At 34.2% G+C, this 19,509-nt stretch overlaps 1 protein-coding gene across 2 annotated transcripts; it reads right to left on the minus strand.

Moving 5' to 3' along the window:
• Positions 1-1,346: 1,346 nt before the first annotated feature.
• LOC105335858 (protein FAM43A) lies at positions 1,347-9,270 on the minus strand. Of its 2 annotated transcripts, XM_066067986.1 has the most exons (3): positions 9,129-9,270; positions 7,225-7,526; positions 1,347-2,463 (listed from the first exon to the last, which is right to left on the minus strand). In XM_066067986.1, the coding sequence occupies exon 3, from the start codon at positions 2,414-2,416 to the stop codon at positions 1,388-1,390; it is 1,029 nt and encodes a 342-aa protein (XP_065924058.1). In that variant the 5' UTR covers positions 2,417-2,463; positions 7,225-7,526; positions 9,129-9,270; the 3' UTR covers positions 1,347-1,387. The 2 variants fall into 2 exon arrangements, with proteins under 2 accessions (XP_065924058.1, XP_065924059.1); XM_066067987.1 differs by lacking the exon at positions 9,129-9,270 and having other exon boundaries at positions 7,225-7,631.
• Positions 9,271-19,509: the final 10,239 nt, after the last annotated feature.

Genomic DNA, 19,509 nt, shown 5'->3' on the forward strand with positions numbered 1-19,509 from the left:
AGTACCTCTTAGCGCTGACAAGTGGAGTTTACGCCGTGATGTAACATGTTTTTGACGTCTATTTTTTCCCCTGAAGGACTGCGCCTGGTACAATGTTTATACTTTTACCCACAAAGTGTTTTCGTTCTTGTCTTACGATATTTTTTTTTTGTTCGTCAAATTTTGGGATTATTTACCAACGCATATACATAACGCGCCACTAAACACGAGTGACTTTTAACAAATTGAAGTTAACACGTATTTACAATACAGATCTGAATTTACTCGGTTTTTAATTTGTTTAAGAAGAATAAGACGGAGAAGAAGAAGAATAAACAAAGATTGTATATGTTATGGAGGGATGGGTTTACATAGAGAGAGAGAAAGAGATATGTCTAGACTCTAGACCTACATGTACATGTACTATGATATTGCAAAGTTTAAAAATAATAATAAAGGTAACGAGAATTTTTAGCTTTGCAAATGATGTTTTTAGTGTCACAACCTTTGGAGGGAAAAAGCAAGCAAAGGAAATTTACCTTGCATGACGCCAAATCAAATATATTTATTCCATAATTTGTGGGGGGGGGGGGGGGTCATCAAAAGTAGAGCATATTTCATAAAACCCATACAACACTCGATCAAGACTATAAAGAGGTCATCCCAAATACACAAATACAACTTTGACCTCCAGTTTTAACCGACTGGCTAAATCCGTCTTTTTGGGATAAGCGTTTAATTACTTGGTTCTTATTTCCAGTTCACGCGAATTACAAATTAAGTATGGAGCAGATTAACGACCGTACGTAACCTAATGTTCCCGTTGCATAAATATTAGATCTCTAACTTGACACAAATTGAGTGTTTGTTATTTTGCTATATCCCGACCGAACTGAAGACTAAGGTAAACAAACATCGTAAAAACAAATATAAAACAAACAGTTTTAATTTACAGAACTTTCAAGACTATAAGAACGCACCAAGTTGATAACATCAGCATTTTGATTTCAACAATTGCAAAACTAGCGATCCATCAAAGGTCTGACAATCTGAGGATCTGCCTATTTCCTCCTCAAACATTTCATAGCGAGCAAAGAATTTGACCTCACAAAAATAGTCAGTGCGATATATAAATAGTCTGGCTGGGCTTGCCCCGGGCAAGACGATGTCACTGTGCTGAAAGAGATTGTCAAATTTGCATTTCTGACATTGGCAAACCTGGGCATGAATTTATTCTTTATCTTCTTCTATTTTTTTTTACTCTGCACCAAATATTAATAATTTAATATGAAATGATAATCGACCACACGTGCATTGCAGACACAACTCGGCTATTGATAGAAAAGCTTTGTCAAACAAAAAATTACCTGCAAAATGTAAGCACTGGTGATAATAAATATCCAAAGTGTTAGAGAGTGGTCTTTTCCGTTGCCTCGGAGACGTATATTACTTGTACGATACCGGAAGGGGAATCGCACACTTCATCCTCTCCAAGACTGGTATCATCGTGTCCATTGAGTCCGTATTTGGAGTCCTGGTCCTGCTCATGAAAACCGGATTCCGAGCTCTCATCGTCTGAATCACCATTAATTAAACAATACTGAACATCGTTGTCATTTTTCAACTCGTTTAAGTCGTTTCCGATCTCCAAATCGATCACACGGGGAACCAACATTTCTATCCCATCATAGTCCGACTCCTTCATACTGGATGCCTCGGATTTCTTGTCCAGCATCAGTGATTTGACCGTTTCCTGTTCCGATTTGTTGTCGTCACTGTCGTCTATGTCACTTTCGCTGTCTTCCTCTAACACTTCATCATGCTCAAAATCCTCGCTTATTGCACCAAGTCTAGGAGCCGTGTTTGATTTTGATATTGGGGGTTTAAAATTTTTTCCAGTGCTCAGAATTTGAGTCCTTTTGGGCAAGACCTCGCCTGATTGAGGAACTGAATTTGTTCGTTGTAACACTAAACGGGAGTTCTGTTTTCTTGTTTTTTCTCGCATGAATTCTTTGAGCGCAAATTTTAGTTTCTCGTGTAATTGAACAGCCAATGCTTTAGCCTTTGCCTCCGTTTTGCACAATACGGCATGGCAACGAAGTTCCAGCTTCATTCTTTTACCTTCGTGCCGATACACCCAGACGAAAAGTCGTGGATACTTGGGATGGGCTATACAGTACGAAATTCTGTGTGCCCTGTATTCAGTTATCCCTTGTTCCTTTGTTTCCGCGCGCAATCCGGAACCGGAAACTGTGAGCTTCATCTCTAATCCGGGATGCGAACTGCGGACATAATTATTCCAAATTACGGTCACTGGCTTGTCCACACATCCATCTCCGCGCATCAAGGTCGTTTGAACGTTTCCAAGGTAACGAACTTTATAGGTAGGCTCCTTGTCACTTATAGACAAGTTCTTTTTCCAACTAAATAGACTCATTTTGTGTCACACTGTAAGGGGTTGAAACCAATGTTAGTTCATTCTACCTGTAAATAAAAAAGCACACATTGAATTCAACTGCTTTAGTTTGTGATATGCAGTCTATTTCAAGATCATGTTTTTTATGCAGATAATCTCATTGGAAAGCACGTATATACTTGGTCAATCTATTTGTAGAAAAAACAAGGTAGAGAAAGAAAAATGTCAGACGTATTTGTCATCATAAAGAGGTAAATATGTTTGTTCGACATTATTCTGCTGAGATGCAAATCTTGCGCACAGCTAAAAGAACTTGAGAAATTTGAAAACCATGATCCAAAAGAAAAATCTGACTGCTAAAGGAAGCGACGACAAGAGAGCCTTGTTAGTCTCCTATGCTGATTTAATTACCATGTAAATGGAGGAAGATGACAACTTTAATCTTGCAATTAGGAATGAAATATATTTCCGGAAGATTTACGGTAACGTGTTGATGAATTATTTACTTATCTGTAGGGGTTTTTTGGGTTTAAAAAAACGGCAAAAAATGGATGATGTGTTTTACACGTAGTAGTGAACTACACAGGAGGTTTAGTGAGTTTTGCTTCCTTTTAAAGTTTATATCTTATAATGGAATCTATATATATATTTATTGTCTTGACACCATAAATCTTCCTAATTTATAGTATACATGTTTTTTTAGAAGCTGCTGAGGGGGGAATGAACCCACACATCATAGCTGTCATTTATACCTCGACTGAAGACAAGAAAATTACATGTATAAAAGACTGTTGTTACGTGTAATAGAATAACGTTCAATTTGGCTCATTTTGAGAACAAAATTTAAAGTATTTTACTCTATGATATACACGTACATGAAATAATCTGTCGTCAATATGTGACGCGCTAAATTTCTCTCAATGACGTTTTGAAACACAGAAAATCAAACAGTTTCAGGGAATTCAATCGCAATTTTTTTTTATAATACCAAAATGTAAATATGTATATACATGTAATACATGATATAATACTTATCTTTAACATCAAGTAAAGCTTAATTTATGCTTAAAGAATACTGTGACATTTCAAGATGATCACCGTAATAATTTTCAATTTTTATCATATTTCAAAATTGTGTCTGCGCATTAAACGGATAACGAATTGTTGTTTTTTTCTTTTCTTTTATTTTGCAACGCTAATTTCAAACACAATGAGAAATGTGACATCTTATAAAGGGGATCACCCCTTATAATGATGTGGGTTTTCTCCTGACATGTAATTCTCGTTTTAATGGAATTTTGCAAAAGGGTGTAGACCAAAATCATATACATGTAACGTTACCTGTGCCGACATGAACACTCTATATTGGAGGAATACATACATTTATAAAAGTATTTGAATCAAAACAATGATCCCAATAAACAAAATTCAAAATTGATCATTGTAAATTAAAGTTTAAAAAATTTAAACTTTTAATATTCATTTTAACTCTCAATTCTTTATTGCAAAAGGCATGCGTCTAATAGCAGTTATAATGATAGACAATACATACTAAAAATACAGCCAAAAATACTAATATAAAGAATATACAGTAAGTTAATTTTTTCCCCGTGAACTCCATGGTCTGCTATGGATATCAGGTCAGGGTTAAGAGGCTGTATGTAGTATCATAAATATTGAATTTGTGTTTACCATGGGGAATAGTAAATACCTCAGTGACAATATCGCGACAAATTGCTATCATAACTCAAACTCTGTTAGTCTTAATATTCAGATTTATATTTACAACTTATATTAATTGTCATAAATTATTTGCAATCTCCAGTGCACAAATAATAATTAAGTGTATGGTCTTATTCTGTTGGCCCCAACTGAATATTCTACTAAATCATCTAACTGAAAAGCGGAACTTTGTTATTAAACCGCATTTCCTGAACTACTGTATCAGTGAGAAATGACAATAGTGCCATCTTATCCCCCCCCCCAAAAAAAAAATATGATGAGCGTCATTTATTAGGTATAACATATTTGTCAACCGTGTACGATGCTTATTTTTATTTCATCACTCAGGGCAGTGTCCTCTTGAATACGAGAGACTCTAACTAGTCATTCGATGGAGAGACGGAGAGAGAGAGAGAGAGAGAGAGAGAGAGAGAGAGAGAGAGAGAGAGAGAGAGAGAGAGAGAGAGAGGTGTCTCAGCAAAGCCAAAGGTGAGCGTATAATAGTTCGAGGCCCCTTAGTTCAATAACAGTGCGTGTATCGACAAATTTGTCATTCTAAATATGTCATGTTCTTAAATGTAGATACACCACGGTGAAAGTCCTACCTGGGATTGACACATATGGATTTAAGAAAATACCCAGTCTATTTTCAAATCGAGAGAAAAATCTATTGAATCAATGACCTCTTTCATAAATTTGATGTTTAAATTTTTTTTATCAAGGAATCATAAACGTGTATACTTTCCTTTATTAACTTTAAATAAAGTACCCCTGGCTGTATTGAATATTGTCAGTGTTTTAATCTGTCAATATTTTAAATTCCACTACCGCGCGAGCAGTTTAAGTTACAAAACCGCCCCATGGAATGCATAGGTCTTTAATGGAAAAGAATTTAGATATGAATTTATTATCAAAGAGGGAAGATAGAGAAAATGTCATCAGGCGACGTTTTATAGGAAATAATTTTTACTTCACCAGTGCTTGCCACTTCGTGTACTGGGATCTCGTATTTAAATTAGAAAATAAAAATGTAGATTTTCTTCAACAAAACACTTAATGACATTTACATTTCAATATAGGTCTGTCCGCCAGTCCACAAGATATGCATAATTTATCATACGCTTTCAGAATATGCTTAAGAATAACTGTCGTCTTTACATTTTTTATCTTCTGAGGAATTTTTTGTCTTATTCCGGACGGAAAGAAAACTTTCAGAAACGTTTGTATTGGAATATTTCATAATTCAAGCTTTGTTTACTTGCGTTGACAAAAAACAACTTACTTAATCCGACATTAAATATATAAATCACGTTTATGCGCGTTTGTTGTTGTCTGCTGTTGTGGATATATTTGCTGACTCTGTTGACATTCACCCCTTTGCATTTGAACTGTCTCACTGACGGACCATTCAGCTGATACGAGGTCAGTTGCCACAGGACATATTAACACCTACGGCTCATCCACGCGTAAAAAAAAATATGGTTTCAGAACTGGTTTTCTTTTTTTGTTTATATATTAATACATATAAAAAAAAAAACAACTATCGTTTGCAGTACGTTGGCTATATTAGCATAGTTTAATTTCCCATTTCTCTAAATGTACAGCTCATAGTGAAAGAAAGGGGGGGGGGGGTTAATTTATCAAACACACTAGATACATGTACGTTTGAGTCCAGCAATGGAAAAGTGGGAGAGGGGATTGCTTAACAGTACAACCTTGACATTTGACTAAATGATATATACGACTCTTCAATTGCGAATACGAATAAATGCTAGTTAATCCTCAAGGTATCGCTTCCCGTCGGATTGCATACAGATTGTCTTCATTATATACCAGAATCCAATGCATTATGTATTTTTTCACATCTTGAACGGTGGTCCAACAATGAATTACAATCGACGAACCCCGTGTGTTGTAAATTACATGTATGTACACATAGGCGTCAAGTTTCATAATTATACACCCTTTTTAAAAAAACTGTATCAATGGTTGTATTTTTTTATCCGTTTGGTCTGTTCCTATACCCAAGCCAAGGGTTTTCATTCATGTCTAATAGACACCCCGTTGCTCAAACCCCCTTACCTTTTGTATTTCAAAAAATAAATATTTGTATAATCATTATTGCCGATTGAAACATGGGATTATTTTTAACAATCGTCTAAATAATGCGCAGAGTCATTCTTTATCCGGGTCTTTATACCTGTACATGCATGGTCCAGTTGACACAATATACGAGTCACACGGTATAGATACATGATAAAGGGAAAAAAATGGACCGTCTGAAAACGACTGACCCCTGACCCCGACCCCGTATGCTTCAGCGATCTAACATTCTCAGGGTCCAGTGGCGATTGTTCCATCTGATCCGATGTCATACGCATGTCGATTTTTCTTTCGTTTTGATTTATGAATATATTTTTTTCATGCGCCACATCCTCCAGTTGCTTTAGATATTTTATCACAGAGTCGCCAAATTTTGCCTGGTGTCTCCATGCAAGCGACATCTGCATCGTGCATATGTATAAATTACTGTGGAGATTAGGGGCATCCAGCCAGCTAAAACGATCGTAGTGCATATTATTAATTTAAAGCAGTCTCGCCGCTATGCACAGAAAAACCTGTCCCAATAGATTATACTGTATATATAATCTCACCACCAGATTGGGGATAAAATCAGTGACCTGAATACTCTATAGCTTAACATATATTTGACAGGCGCAATGAACTGAACCGAGAGACCTATATATAATGCAACATAGAAAAAAGGGAATACATTAAAACTTGTATGGGACCTTAGAACTTCTATATACACGTCTAGCCGGTAAGGCTATTTTGACCCTGGGGCCCCCGAGGGCATCGGTTATAGCTGTGACATTTCGGTCTCTTTGATTGATCTACGTACGTTGATCAAGGGATCGAATTATGACTGATCATTTCTATAGCTGAATCATCTGCTCAATGAACACATCATGTACTTAGATAATTCCCTCGAACCCTCTGATAAAATGCGTTAATTCACCTTTTTCATCAAAAAACGACATGTATCTTAAAACAAATATAACTTTAAACGTCCGGAGTTTCTATAAATATCAAGATAAATCTCTCACCTTGTGAATTCTATTTCCGCGTTTTGAGTGAATGGATGCCTCTCTCTCTCTAGTTCTCTAAAACTGGCCTGTCAAGTTTTCAGAAACTCTTCTGGAACGGGGTAGTCCATATCCATCATAACAACATCATTGATAATGACACACTTATTGTTTTCACGAGAAGTTATAGATCCTCAATTGATCGATGCTTCCACACTGTGCCATGTATGTACACCTTTTCTCCGATATGACAAGTTCGTATTCAGGTGAGTCACGTGGTACACACTCGTCCCTCTGATTGGCTCCCGCGGTCCAGGTGAACTCTTCAACAGGTAAGAAAATATTTGACGCATTCCTTTCTATTGTACGACAGAAACGATTTAAATATACCCCTCACTAAGCGTGGTGAGTGAACAGTGCTCAACCACCCGTGAAGGGCCTGCATGGCTGGGAACCCATGACAAACTTTTATTAATTTATAAATTTAAAAGTGAACACTAATCAAACGCATATTTAAATATTTATATATTAATGCAGGTAAAAGTATTACACATTCTTTTCTGTTTTATTTTGATTTAAACGTCTTAATCAGTCTCCATTTTTGTTATCATCAAATTCTGATAGAGAAATCAGTCTTTGTCGCCTCATTACCAACAAATTTAGATGTATATATGTACATGCAGTTAAACTTTGTGAATTTACCCGATCCTTCCTATTTTGTCACACGAAGTAATGTATTTAAGTATTTTCTTCCTATCTCCTTTAAGTTCTCTTATCTATTGTATATCTAGTATGCAGAGCTTGTTTACTTACCATGTACTTAAATATTAAAAAGAATTTGTACTTTGTTTATTGATATTTCCTTTTTATTTTATATTTATCTAATCTGTCGAAAGAGGAAGTAAATTTATTATGTCCTAAATAATCTCTGCGGTGGATTTGAAGTGGAGCCACAGAACTAAGGGTCTTTTATTTTTAAATTTAATGATGATGCCTTGGAGATTAAGGATGACATTAAATAAGAGTAAATTGATGCAATCCAATTACCCAAAAGCTTCAAAATCTCGCGAGATTTCGGTACTAAACTTTACCGATGGGAGATCTTTATTCTAGTGAAGAAAATGAATTACTGAAACTTAAATCGAGATCAGTTTATATCAATGTAATTTTATTTTCGATATTAAGCATATTGCATAAGATTCGTAGACTCCCCCCCCCCCCCCAAAAAAAAAAAAAAAAAACCTCAACTCATTTCAATGACCTGGTGCGCGGATCTATAGGGATGGGAGTGGGGGAGGGGTGAAATATTGTGGACCCCTCTACAAATGGAAGGTGGGGGGGGGGGGATCCGGTATGTAGATCTACACTAGACAATTACTAGAATTAGGCATTAGAAAACACGGGCCTATTGAGTAGTTCGTAAGGAAAAGAGGGTATATATATAACAATCATATTGTATATCACTTCATATTGAAGGAAAGCCCCCAATTAAGGGGTAAGGTTGTCGCTTCAAGAGACGAGTGAGTTGATTTTGGGGAATGGGGGTTGAAATTTGAAAGGAAAACAAAACAAAAAACAAAAAAAACAAACATCTTTTTTGGAGATGGTTTAGTTTAGAATGAATCTCCTTGGGGAAAAAAAACTAGATCTATATATAGAACCAATACATTTATTTCATCTCGTAGACGGAAATATCAAAGAGAGGGTTTTTTTTGTTTACGATCAAGATTCACATGAAATTTCTAAACGCAAACTATAGAAACCCTTTGCGCTTTGGGTCAATTTTAATTACTAATAATTATCCATATTTCTGAAGAATCGAGTATAGTGATATATCGGGTATAAATAAGAAATCATGCAAAATTATCAAAGAATTAACGCTTACTCCTTATCCCCGTGCTTCTATCTGTATATTAAACAATTACCTCAATGTGGTTACCGTACTATATGCGTGTAAGTCCCATCATGTACTTTGCACGTAAATCTTACAGGTATAAACTGTCGGACAGAGACACCACTGGCAAAAATGTACTATGTACTCCGTATTTATATGTACTATGTATCTGAATGATGGCGGAAGTACATAAAAACAAATCCAGCTGGATACTTAGAGTGAATTAAGATCATATCGATATAGATTGTAATTTTTTTTTAAAGTACTTGAAATATTATTTGTATTTGGGAATTTTTGGATTTATAGTAAGTTCGTGACTGCGAGCTTTTATACAGAAAAACGGCCGAACTCAATCACGTGATGTCACATGTACTCGTGAATAATCAAGTACATCGATCTCACACTCGAAAATGGGCTCTTAATTTCCTTCTCGTGTACTTAAAACATCAATATAATTTAGAGATCTAGTTCTTTGCTATCTTTTGAACTCAAATCATGCGCGGATCCAGAAATTTTTTTCCAAAAGGGGGGGGGGGGGGTGGGTTCCGACGGTTATTTGTGTTTTCCGGGGGGGGGGGGTAGCTCTGGAGCATATTTCTGGTAATTGTATAATGTAAATTAAAGAAATTTGAATTTCGCAGCAAACAAACAAACTTAAAGCGTTTGAAATATCTATTTATTTACAACTAAGATTTTTCTTTAAACTTTTTTGGAGTTCAACAGACGTTGTTAACAGTTTATTTCCCTCCGCTAAGTAAGAGAAACGTCTGTCAGGCACGGTTTATTTTCTGATAACTTGATCTATTACGTCACTCTTGGCATATAATTATGGGGAACCTATCTTTTACGCAACCTTTGATATATACGGAAAACAACGCCATCACACAAAATCAAAAATTATCGTTATCTGATTATAGCCTTTTCTTATCATCGTTAACCACATGACTCAGTCTGTATGTTACTACATTCCTATACTTAATATGATCACAGAGTAATTCCTATATTACAACTCAATCTGTAAGTTACTACATTCCTATACTTAATATGATCACAGAGTAATTCCTATATTACAACTCAATCTGTAAGTTACTACATTCCTATACTTAATATGATCACAGAGTAATTCCTATATTACAACTCAATCTGTAAGTTACTACATTCCTATACTTAATATGATCACAGAGTAATTCCTATATTACAACTCAATCTGTAAGTTACTACATTCCTATACTTAATATGATCACAGAGTAATTCCTATATTACAACTCAATCTGTAAGTTACTACATTCCTATACTTAATATGATCACAGAGTAATTCCTATATTACAACTCAATCTGTAAGTTACTACATTCCTATACTTAATATGATCACAGAGTAATTCCTATATTACAACTCAATCTGTAAGTTACTACATTCCTATACTTAATATGATCACAGAGTAATTCCTATATTACAACTCAATCTGTAAGTTACTACATTCCTATACTTAATATGATCACAGAGTAATTCCTACATTACAACTCAATCTGTAAGTTACATGTACTACATCCCTGTACTCAGTACGATCACAGTGTAGATCCTATATAACAACTCAATCTGTAAGTACTTACATTACTATACTCAGCACGATCACAGTGTAAATCCTATATAACAACTCAGTCTGTAAGTTACTACATTCCTATACTCAGTACGATCAGTACGATCACAGTGTAAATCCTACATTACCACTCAATATGTAAGTTACTATATTCCTGTACTCAGTACGATCACAGTGTACTAAGTAATTCTTACATTACAAATCAAAATGTGAAGAGGTCTTTTATTCTAATAGCATTACATCTTAATCTAAGAATTACAAAATGTTAGAGTATCAGAATTGACAAAAGCATTTTTAAATGCAAAAATAACCAACTTTTATTCTAATAACTAACTTTATTTCGCGATTAATCACTGATGTACAAAAGCCCATTGAGCTCATTTTCGTAGGTAAAAAAAAAAAATTTTCGCGAATAAAAGCGAAACTTTCGCGATATAGCGCGTTAGTTTCGCGAATAAACGCCAACTTTCGCAAATAAACGCGGAACTTTCGCGATATAACGCGTTAGTTTCGCGAATAAACGCGAAACTTTCGCGAATAAACGCGTAACTTTCGCGATATAACGCGTAACTTTTGCGAATAAACGCGAAACTTTCGCGATACAACTAAACCCCGGGTTTACTTTTGGGGTTTACTTGGGGTTTAACCTGGGTTTACTCTGGGTATTTTGAAATTGCTTTTGCAGATGTCAACTGTATACACTGAAGTGTGAAGCAGACTAGTATTTTAATCTTACTATCCTACTGCCTGTAATTCCTGCCCCTTGTATATTCCGAATACACAGTTAGCGTCTGCTTTCAGGGGTATACTTCTGGCCGGGTTTACTCTCTGTGTCCACTCTGGGTTTACTCTGGGTCCACTCTAGTAAACCCGAAGTAAACCCAGAGTAAACCCAGAAAGTAAACCCAGGGTTTAGTTGGGGTTTACTTTCTGTGAGGTTGGGTCTGATCGGTACTGTATTCATAAATCTGATTAAACTTTATAACATTTTTTTATGTTATATGTCAAAAGTAGATAATAAGTTTGGGCATCATATTACGATTTTCAGTTGTTCGCCGACCTTGTGTTCGAACAGGCATTCATTGTTGATCTTTTTCTTTGAAAATTGATATAAATTCAACCGTCGGAAATCTTTAAAATCTTAGTATTAATTTTCAAATGACATATGTGATAAATTTGGAGGACAAATTTACGTCATCTAGATTTGAACAAAAGCTTGAAAATTTCAATTCACAGCTTGACTGATCTTTCTGCTATTAAACTAGACGTTAAGTTATGTCGCAGCGATATAACATATATAATAACGTTTTAAACAATGATATCCTTTAAATTCTTAAAATGATACTTAATAAAACGTTTAATTCGAATTAAAATTGTTATAATTAAAATATGTTGCTGCCTCATTTTCAATAATACAGCGCCAATTAGAATGTGAGAAGCGCGATGCATTATGTCCTTTGAAAATCAGTACTAAGATTTTAAAGATTTCCTACGTTTGAATTTATGTTAATTAGTATAAGGTTAAATCTAATTCATTTACATCTTCATATAATATTATTTTGTTTTATTTAAGTTGATATATTTGTTTTCATTAATTGTTCTTCATAGGGGTTCTTCTATAAAAACTATATTTTATACTTAAGTTTCGCGTTAAATCGCGAAAGTTTCGCGTAAATTCGCAAAAGTTTCGCGTTTATTCGCGAAAGTAACGCGTTTATTTGCGAAACTAACGCGTTTATTCGCGAAAGTTTCGCGTTTATTCGCGAAAGTAACGTGTTATATCGCGAATGTTTCACGTTTATTCGCGAAAGTTACGCGTTTATTCGCGAAACTAACGCGTTTATTTGCGAAACTTTCGCGTTTATATGCGAAAGTTTCGCGTTTATTCGCGAAAGTTTCGCGTTTATTCGCGAAAGTAACGTGTTATATCGCGAATGTTTCGCGTTTATTCGCGAAAGTTACGCGTTTATTCGCGAAAGTTTCGCGTTTATTCGCGAAAAAAAATATTTTTTTTACCTACGAAAATGAGCTTAATGGGCTTTCGTACTGATGAACTGTGATTAATTTTCGCGAACACGCCTTTGTTAATAATATCAACAAATACGTGTACATATACGAGAGACACTCGAAGACTGATTCGCGGCGAGAAATATTCCCGACGAAAAGGTAAATATGGTATGTTTATCATGTGGTATGGGTTTAAAGTAAATTTCGTTAAAAGTCGGTTGAGCGTAAGTTTCGCCTTCGTATCCATAAAGCCTTATATACTGTAAACCTATAATTTCATTTGGCGGAGAGCAACAACAACTAAATCAAATACATCGTCAAATATCATGAATCTATATTTATACAAAGGTACTTTTAGAACTTCGCCGTATCATCGCTATCTTAAAGTTTACTGTACATCATAGATGTATCAAAAAGCGACTGTTCCAGCATGCACTCAGTGCTAGTACAGTCTTTGGTTTGCAATGACTCTCGGTGAAACTGGGCTAAACGAGCAACGAACCATTGTCTGTACAGAAGTTACCGCCATGGAATGGAATATTTATACGTATACTATAGAAAATGTACTTTTTAGAAAGAATTTATTGGATACTTTATTCATCTTCATGTATGTCGGTGAAATTCATGTGTGTTTTAAATACCAATTCATCAAGTACTACTCATGATTTAACCTTTCATATATGATAAATTACATATTTCTCAATACTATGCGGAAAAGCATTACGTTAATGCTGTATCGCCGCTACAGAACTGTTCCATAGGGACCCATTAAATGAACACATGATTTATAAAAATATGTTACAAAATCAACTACAGTTGCATTGCGTCCAGCATATCCGCTATCCAATTTTACTGGGGTGCGACCCGCCGAGAGGAGCGGATCGCAGAACCTTGGCTAGCAAAGATATGAGTCCCAATTACATGTATCTACATGTACTCAACAGGGGGTTTTATTTCTATGATAAAATATTGCTTTTTTATTATTCATGTAAAAAACATTTTACTATTTGTTTAGTTATTACACAAAAATTATATAAAAATACATAATTATAAGTATTATCTAAACTCTTTTAGAATGACGTGAATTAAAGAAGGAATGCAAGGTATGCTCCCTTGCTATATATCCCCTGTGCTGAATAAAATGCATTCAAAGAAAGATAACCTTACTTAACAAAACAAACCTTTGGGGTAGTTGAAGTGATCTGCAGTTTGATGATAAATAAATCGTAAATAATTACAGACCAATTCAAGTATTTCGACTATCAGATTAGATTCGATTTAGACCAAGATTAAGTAATCTTAAAATTTAATTTTTATGCAAAGACTTAGGTAAATAAAAGCGATTTTTGTTTATCTTTTAAGATTTTTTCCTGAATTAAAATGACATGTTCTCTATTTCAAAAACTCAAATTATACTACTTTATATAAACAAAATAATACTCTCAAATTAAAAAAAAAAGGGGGGGCACGAATATTGCTCAGACCAGATAAATTTTATCCTAAGATTTGTTTTGCCAATGTATTTTCTTTTTAAAAACAACAAAAACTGTACAAATATGACAAAAGCTCCATCGAAAAAAAAAACAAGTTTCCATTTTTGTATAGGTAATTCTAAATGAAATGACTCTGCACTTAAAAACTCGACTACAATATCGTTATCATAATGATAGATGGATTCGTTTTTATGTACTGAATACAGAAGTTTACATTCATGCGCTTGTATAGGTGGTATGAGGCATCTCCAAGTTGTAACGTGCTTTCGAATTAAACAATAAAATCAATCGTATAAATTTGTAAATATTTTCTTTTCCAATGTTGTTACCTAACAGCGTAACACAATGGCTTAGAGCGTTTACACCGAATCTGTAATCCATGTTTTCAAAAACCGCTCGGGCTTTTATAATTTTTATTTTTCCAAATTTGAAACTATCGGGAAATATTTGCTAATAAACTGATTTTTTAAACTCTTAATTATATGCTCTTCAGAAAAGTTAGAGAAATAAATAAATGTGTACGGTAAGTTATGAATAATTTTTATAAATTTTCAGAAAGAAAAAGATAATGTATCTTTGTGTTTACCAAGTGATTTATTTAAACAATAAAATGCTTTCTTTGATGATTCATGCAGGATATGAAGTTGGTGACATTGCAGAAAAAGATACATAAGCCGCGATTGCGCATGAATCATCAATTATATAAAGAAAGTAAACTTCACTAAATTACACTGAACCTACATCAGTACTGTCCTTTACAAAAATTTAGATTACTGAAAATCAAAATTTGTACATGACAACTTTTTGATTTTCAGTAATCTAAATTTTTGTAAAGGACAGTACGTTAGTTAAAAGAAACAGTCAAATTAATCGTCTCCTATGGGAATTTCAGTCTGACATCATCATGATTATTTCGTACAGTCCGTGATTTTTCTTATAGGTTGCTGTAGTTTTCAAACAAACGATAAACGGGGCGTGTAGATTTCAGTCTGGCTGTTTCTATAGAGCTGTGAATCAACTATAAGTTTCCGTAAGAAATACATGTAGATGGAATCATACTCGGTAGATGTAAATATTACAAAATAACATTTACTATGAAATCATAAATTATTTTTAAAGAGTATCCAATTTCCATGGCCTTCATTGTTAGCTTCAAGAAGCGAGAATTAGTGCATTATCTAAAAAAAATACTGATGTAAGGATGAATTCTTTATCATAAACTTATCTTACTGACTTTAGTTGAACAAACTGCCATATTCAACTTTCATCGCTTAATTATGATTCATATGAGGTAAATTCTTCTTCTTGTCGATTAGAACGTAACACATAAAGAGCAGCCAATTTTCCATAGATGCGAAGGTTACCATAGTAACAACACTTCTTAGCAGTCTGGCCCCGCCACCACCAACTTTCCTCAAGTCAATAGTCAGCCTCAAGTCTGAGTTTTTACCTCAAGTTTATGCACTGTTCTTTTAAGGATTTGAGTTGAGAATTTTGTGAGTGATTTGATAATTTTGGTGGTGGTGGTGGTGGGGGGGGGCTGAGGTCAGTCCGTGCAAGACCGGGGTTTTTGTCCTTTAAATGTCATAAATGCTGTATGGTAAACTAATCAACCATCAGATCTGCCTTAATGTTTTAAATATACGGTAACATTTTGGTAATAAATAAATATTTGCATATGCTGTAAAGAAAACCCCACAAATATTTTTGCTTTAAAATTTTCTATTATCTTTTTTATACAGAGCTTCTCTTGTAAGAAAGTAAATAAAGACTATATAAATGGCCAAAATCATCCATTTTTAGTTTTGATCGATCAAAGAATAATCCCCACCGCGACATAAATCAACCACAAAAGTACGAGGGTTGTTAGAAAAAGTTCGCGGACAAGATCGATTGTGAGCGGGCTATTTGCATGATAACAGCGAAACTTTTCAGATTTAAACTTGACGTATTTTCGATGAAATATGTAAAGATTTGTATGTTTTAAATGCACCGTAAAAAATATACAGCTTGATTATTTTGATATGATATGCCTCACGGAGCATGTCAGATTTTTATTTTTTATATTTTGTACGCATTTGTTTAAATATTAAGAAAATGTACCGTTGGAGCGCAGAAAAATGAACGATATTTCATATGACATCAAAGTGACTTATGAAGGTCATTTGCTGAGAGTTTCAATTAAATTGAAAAATTTATGGCCTTTTTATCGCCGAATTGGTACGAACAACGCTCCAAAAATGAGTAAAAAACGTTGACATCAACGGACATCTTGGAGCACCGGGCCTTCATTTAATTTTGTGTGCACGCAGGAAAATTTCCGATGGAGTCCAAAAGGATCTTAGATGCTGCTATTTTTTAAACAAAGGGTTACACTTAGAATCACAGGCGTTTAAAGATGGAAGGACTGATATTAGAGTTCTTGCAGCACCCCAACCCCCATACAGCCCGGATCTTGCATCTATGGATTTCGCTTTTCCCCTTAAATCAGAAGTCGAAACTGCGTGGACAGAGAATTTTGGACTTAAATGATCTACGATATGCCACAAAAGACATTATACAAAAACTTGACAAATAATGGTATGAACGTGCATTTTATAAATGGGTTAAATGACTTTAAAAGTGTGTGAACCTGAAAGGTGTTTAGTTTGAAAAAGAGTAACAGGCTTCACTTGCAGTTATTTGACGTCATCTGACGTCGTGGAAATATGAAATGGTGCTCCGTAAAATTTAATTCATGCAAAGTAATAACTGCTGTATCATTTTTAAAAAATTCCAATTCATATGAATTTTTGCATAATTTTTTTCAATTGACAGCCATTTAATATTTACATTTTCCAGTGTCTTTGCCTGTGATAACACTACGTATCGATTTTGTACTATATAACCCATAATACAAATGACGCCAAATTGAGGCGCCAGCGGGGTTTGCTTATTGATATTTAAATATATAATCGTACAATGGCTTAAAATTATATAAATATAAGTAATAAGGAATCATTCTTTGAATATTATGAGATGATAATTTCGGTCGGAGTGTGATCAAATCTATCATAAAGCCATTCGGGCTTTATTGGATTTAATCACGCCCCGACCAAAATTATCACCTCATAATACTCAAAGAATGATTTCTTCTTCCTTATTTAAAACATACGCCATCATACAAAATACACAGTAATTTTGTCGCAATTTACTTTGTCCGCGAACTTTTCTAATAACCCTCGAACTATGAAGACACCAATGAACGATGTGAAAAATACTTGCAACTATGCTAGAATTAAAGTCATCACGAGTTAAACAATGGATATTACAGCAGTTTAAAACGAGTACTCTCTCCCCTTCTCTCTCTCTCTCTCTCTCTCTCTCTCTCAATTTTTTTTTTATATTGTAAATGCATATTTTATTGATTAAACTTTGTAGAACATTCCTATCCACCAAAAAAAAATTATATCCTGAATATATCAATCATATAATCCATACTAATTATTTTTTTAACGCGCTTCACAAAATGTGTAGCTATATATCTAAATGGTGTACGTTGCATGTAACAATGATTAAGTTTCAGCTACTCCTTACGATCAGTTGCTGAATTTATTACAAGAAAAATGTAAATATAAACAATAAAAGCTTTTAAAAATTCTTTGATATGATTCAAACGAGCTATGAGGGTATAGTCTGTCCCAAGATATTTATGCTGCACATATGGACTAAAAATACACATACCTGTGAGAGAAGTGCAATTGAAATCGATGAAAGGGAAAATATCCAAGACATCTTCATTGACACATTAGAAAAGTTTTAACAAGAATTTTGACTTTGGATAGATGCGTCAAACAGCAGTGTGACGTAGGCCTGTCTATTTCATTGTTAGTCATTTAGCCATGGCTTTTTTAAATCAACAAGATTTGTCAGGCTTTTGAGCAATCTGTGCATATTTCGCTTGAAACCGCGTCATATTTAACGTGTTTTGACGCATTAAGGTAAGGTTTGCGGCTTGCATTTTTTAGAGGTTGTACCAAAGTTACATACCATTTTGTTCACTATATAAAAGTCTTTTTCTCATGAAATTCAAATGAATTTTGCCCGTCCCGTTTTATAACTACAAAAGGTCAAAGTTCATGATTTCCAATTTTCATTTTGATGAAATGTAAACAATTTCGTGAAAATATGTACATTTTATATGTGACTATTATGGGGGTTATTTATGCTTAAAATGTTCGAAAATAATATCACTATTAATATCATGATTCACTTTTATTAATTTCTGATGAACTATCTAAAAATAGAATAAAATGCAACAACAGTCTTAATTTTTGGACTACTATTATGTAAACAAAAACATCTTATTTGAAACCTTTCCAAGTCCACCGATTTCAGGAAAAACGTATCTTAGAATATGTGTAATCTGATGTTTCTAAAGCACTATTCAAAACCATATGATGCGGATTTCGTTTTCGTAGAAATTGATAAAATGCTTGTGTCCTCTTATTTTTTCATTGATACTAAAAAAGCCCGCGAAAGAAAAAAAAACTGAAATCAATTATGACGTCATATAAATTTTGACGTCATAACTGAAATAAAGGGTAGTTGATGTTACGTCACAAAGAAAATGTGTGAGTTATCTCCCTGTAACCGCAAACCTTACCTTAAATAGATAGAGCTCTACGTCCAACTGAAAGTCCAAGGTCTTGTTAAAATAGTTCTATCGTTTTTTCATTTAAAAAAATCACAGAAACGAAAACCGACTTCTTAGGGAGATTTACAAAGGAGAGTGTTAACTTTACATCTTTTGAATTTCTCCATTCAGAAGTCACTCGGAATACCTCGCACAATTTTTCAACGTTATCATCCGGGTACCTTCATCTCTTTTGCAATGTAAAATTCTCGTAGACTTTTTGTTTTTAGACGTGTATTGAAACCTGACAAGCTAGAGGGGGCGTAACAAAGGGAAAATCTTGGGATTTGTTCATATTTTTGAATGAACATAGTTTGAACCCTGAGAAATTTATAAAAATAAAGAACAATTTAAGAAAATGTGCGGCATAAATATCTTGGGACGTACTATAGCTATCATTGCAGTAGAAAACCATCACATGACTTGCCCAATGCTAACGTGATATGACAAGTTATACGATTATTTTACATAAGGAAAGAAGTGTTAGAATTTTTCAGGAATTTTCAAAATGGTCAAATCAGGATGAATACATTATGAAATAAACAATGTCACTGGCTTGAAAGTTTCAGGTGAATAGCACGACTGACGTGGCACAGAACATTGTATTGGCCATGATATAGATTCGCTTAAAGGGATAAT

Source organism: Magallana gigas, chromosome 8 (genome assembly GCF_963853765.1).
Source record: "Magallana gigas chromosome 8, xbMagGiga1.1, whole genome shotgun sequence".
Taxonomy (NCBI): domain Eukaryota; kingdom Metazoa; phylum Mollusca; class Bivalvia; order Ostreida; family Ostreidae; genus Magallana; species Magallana gigas.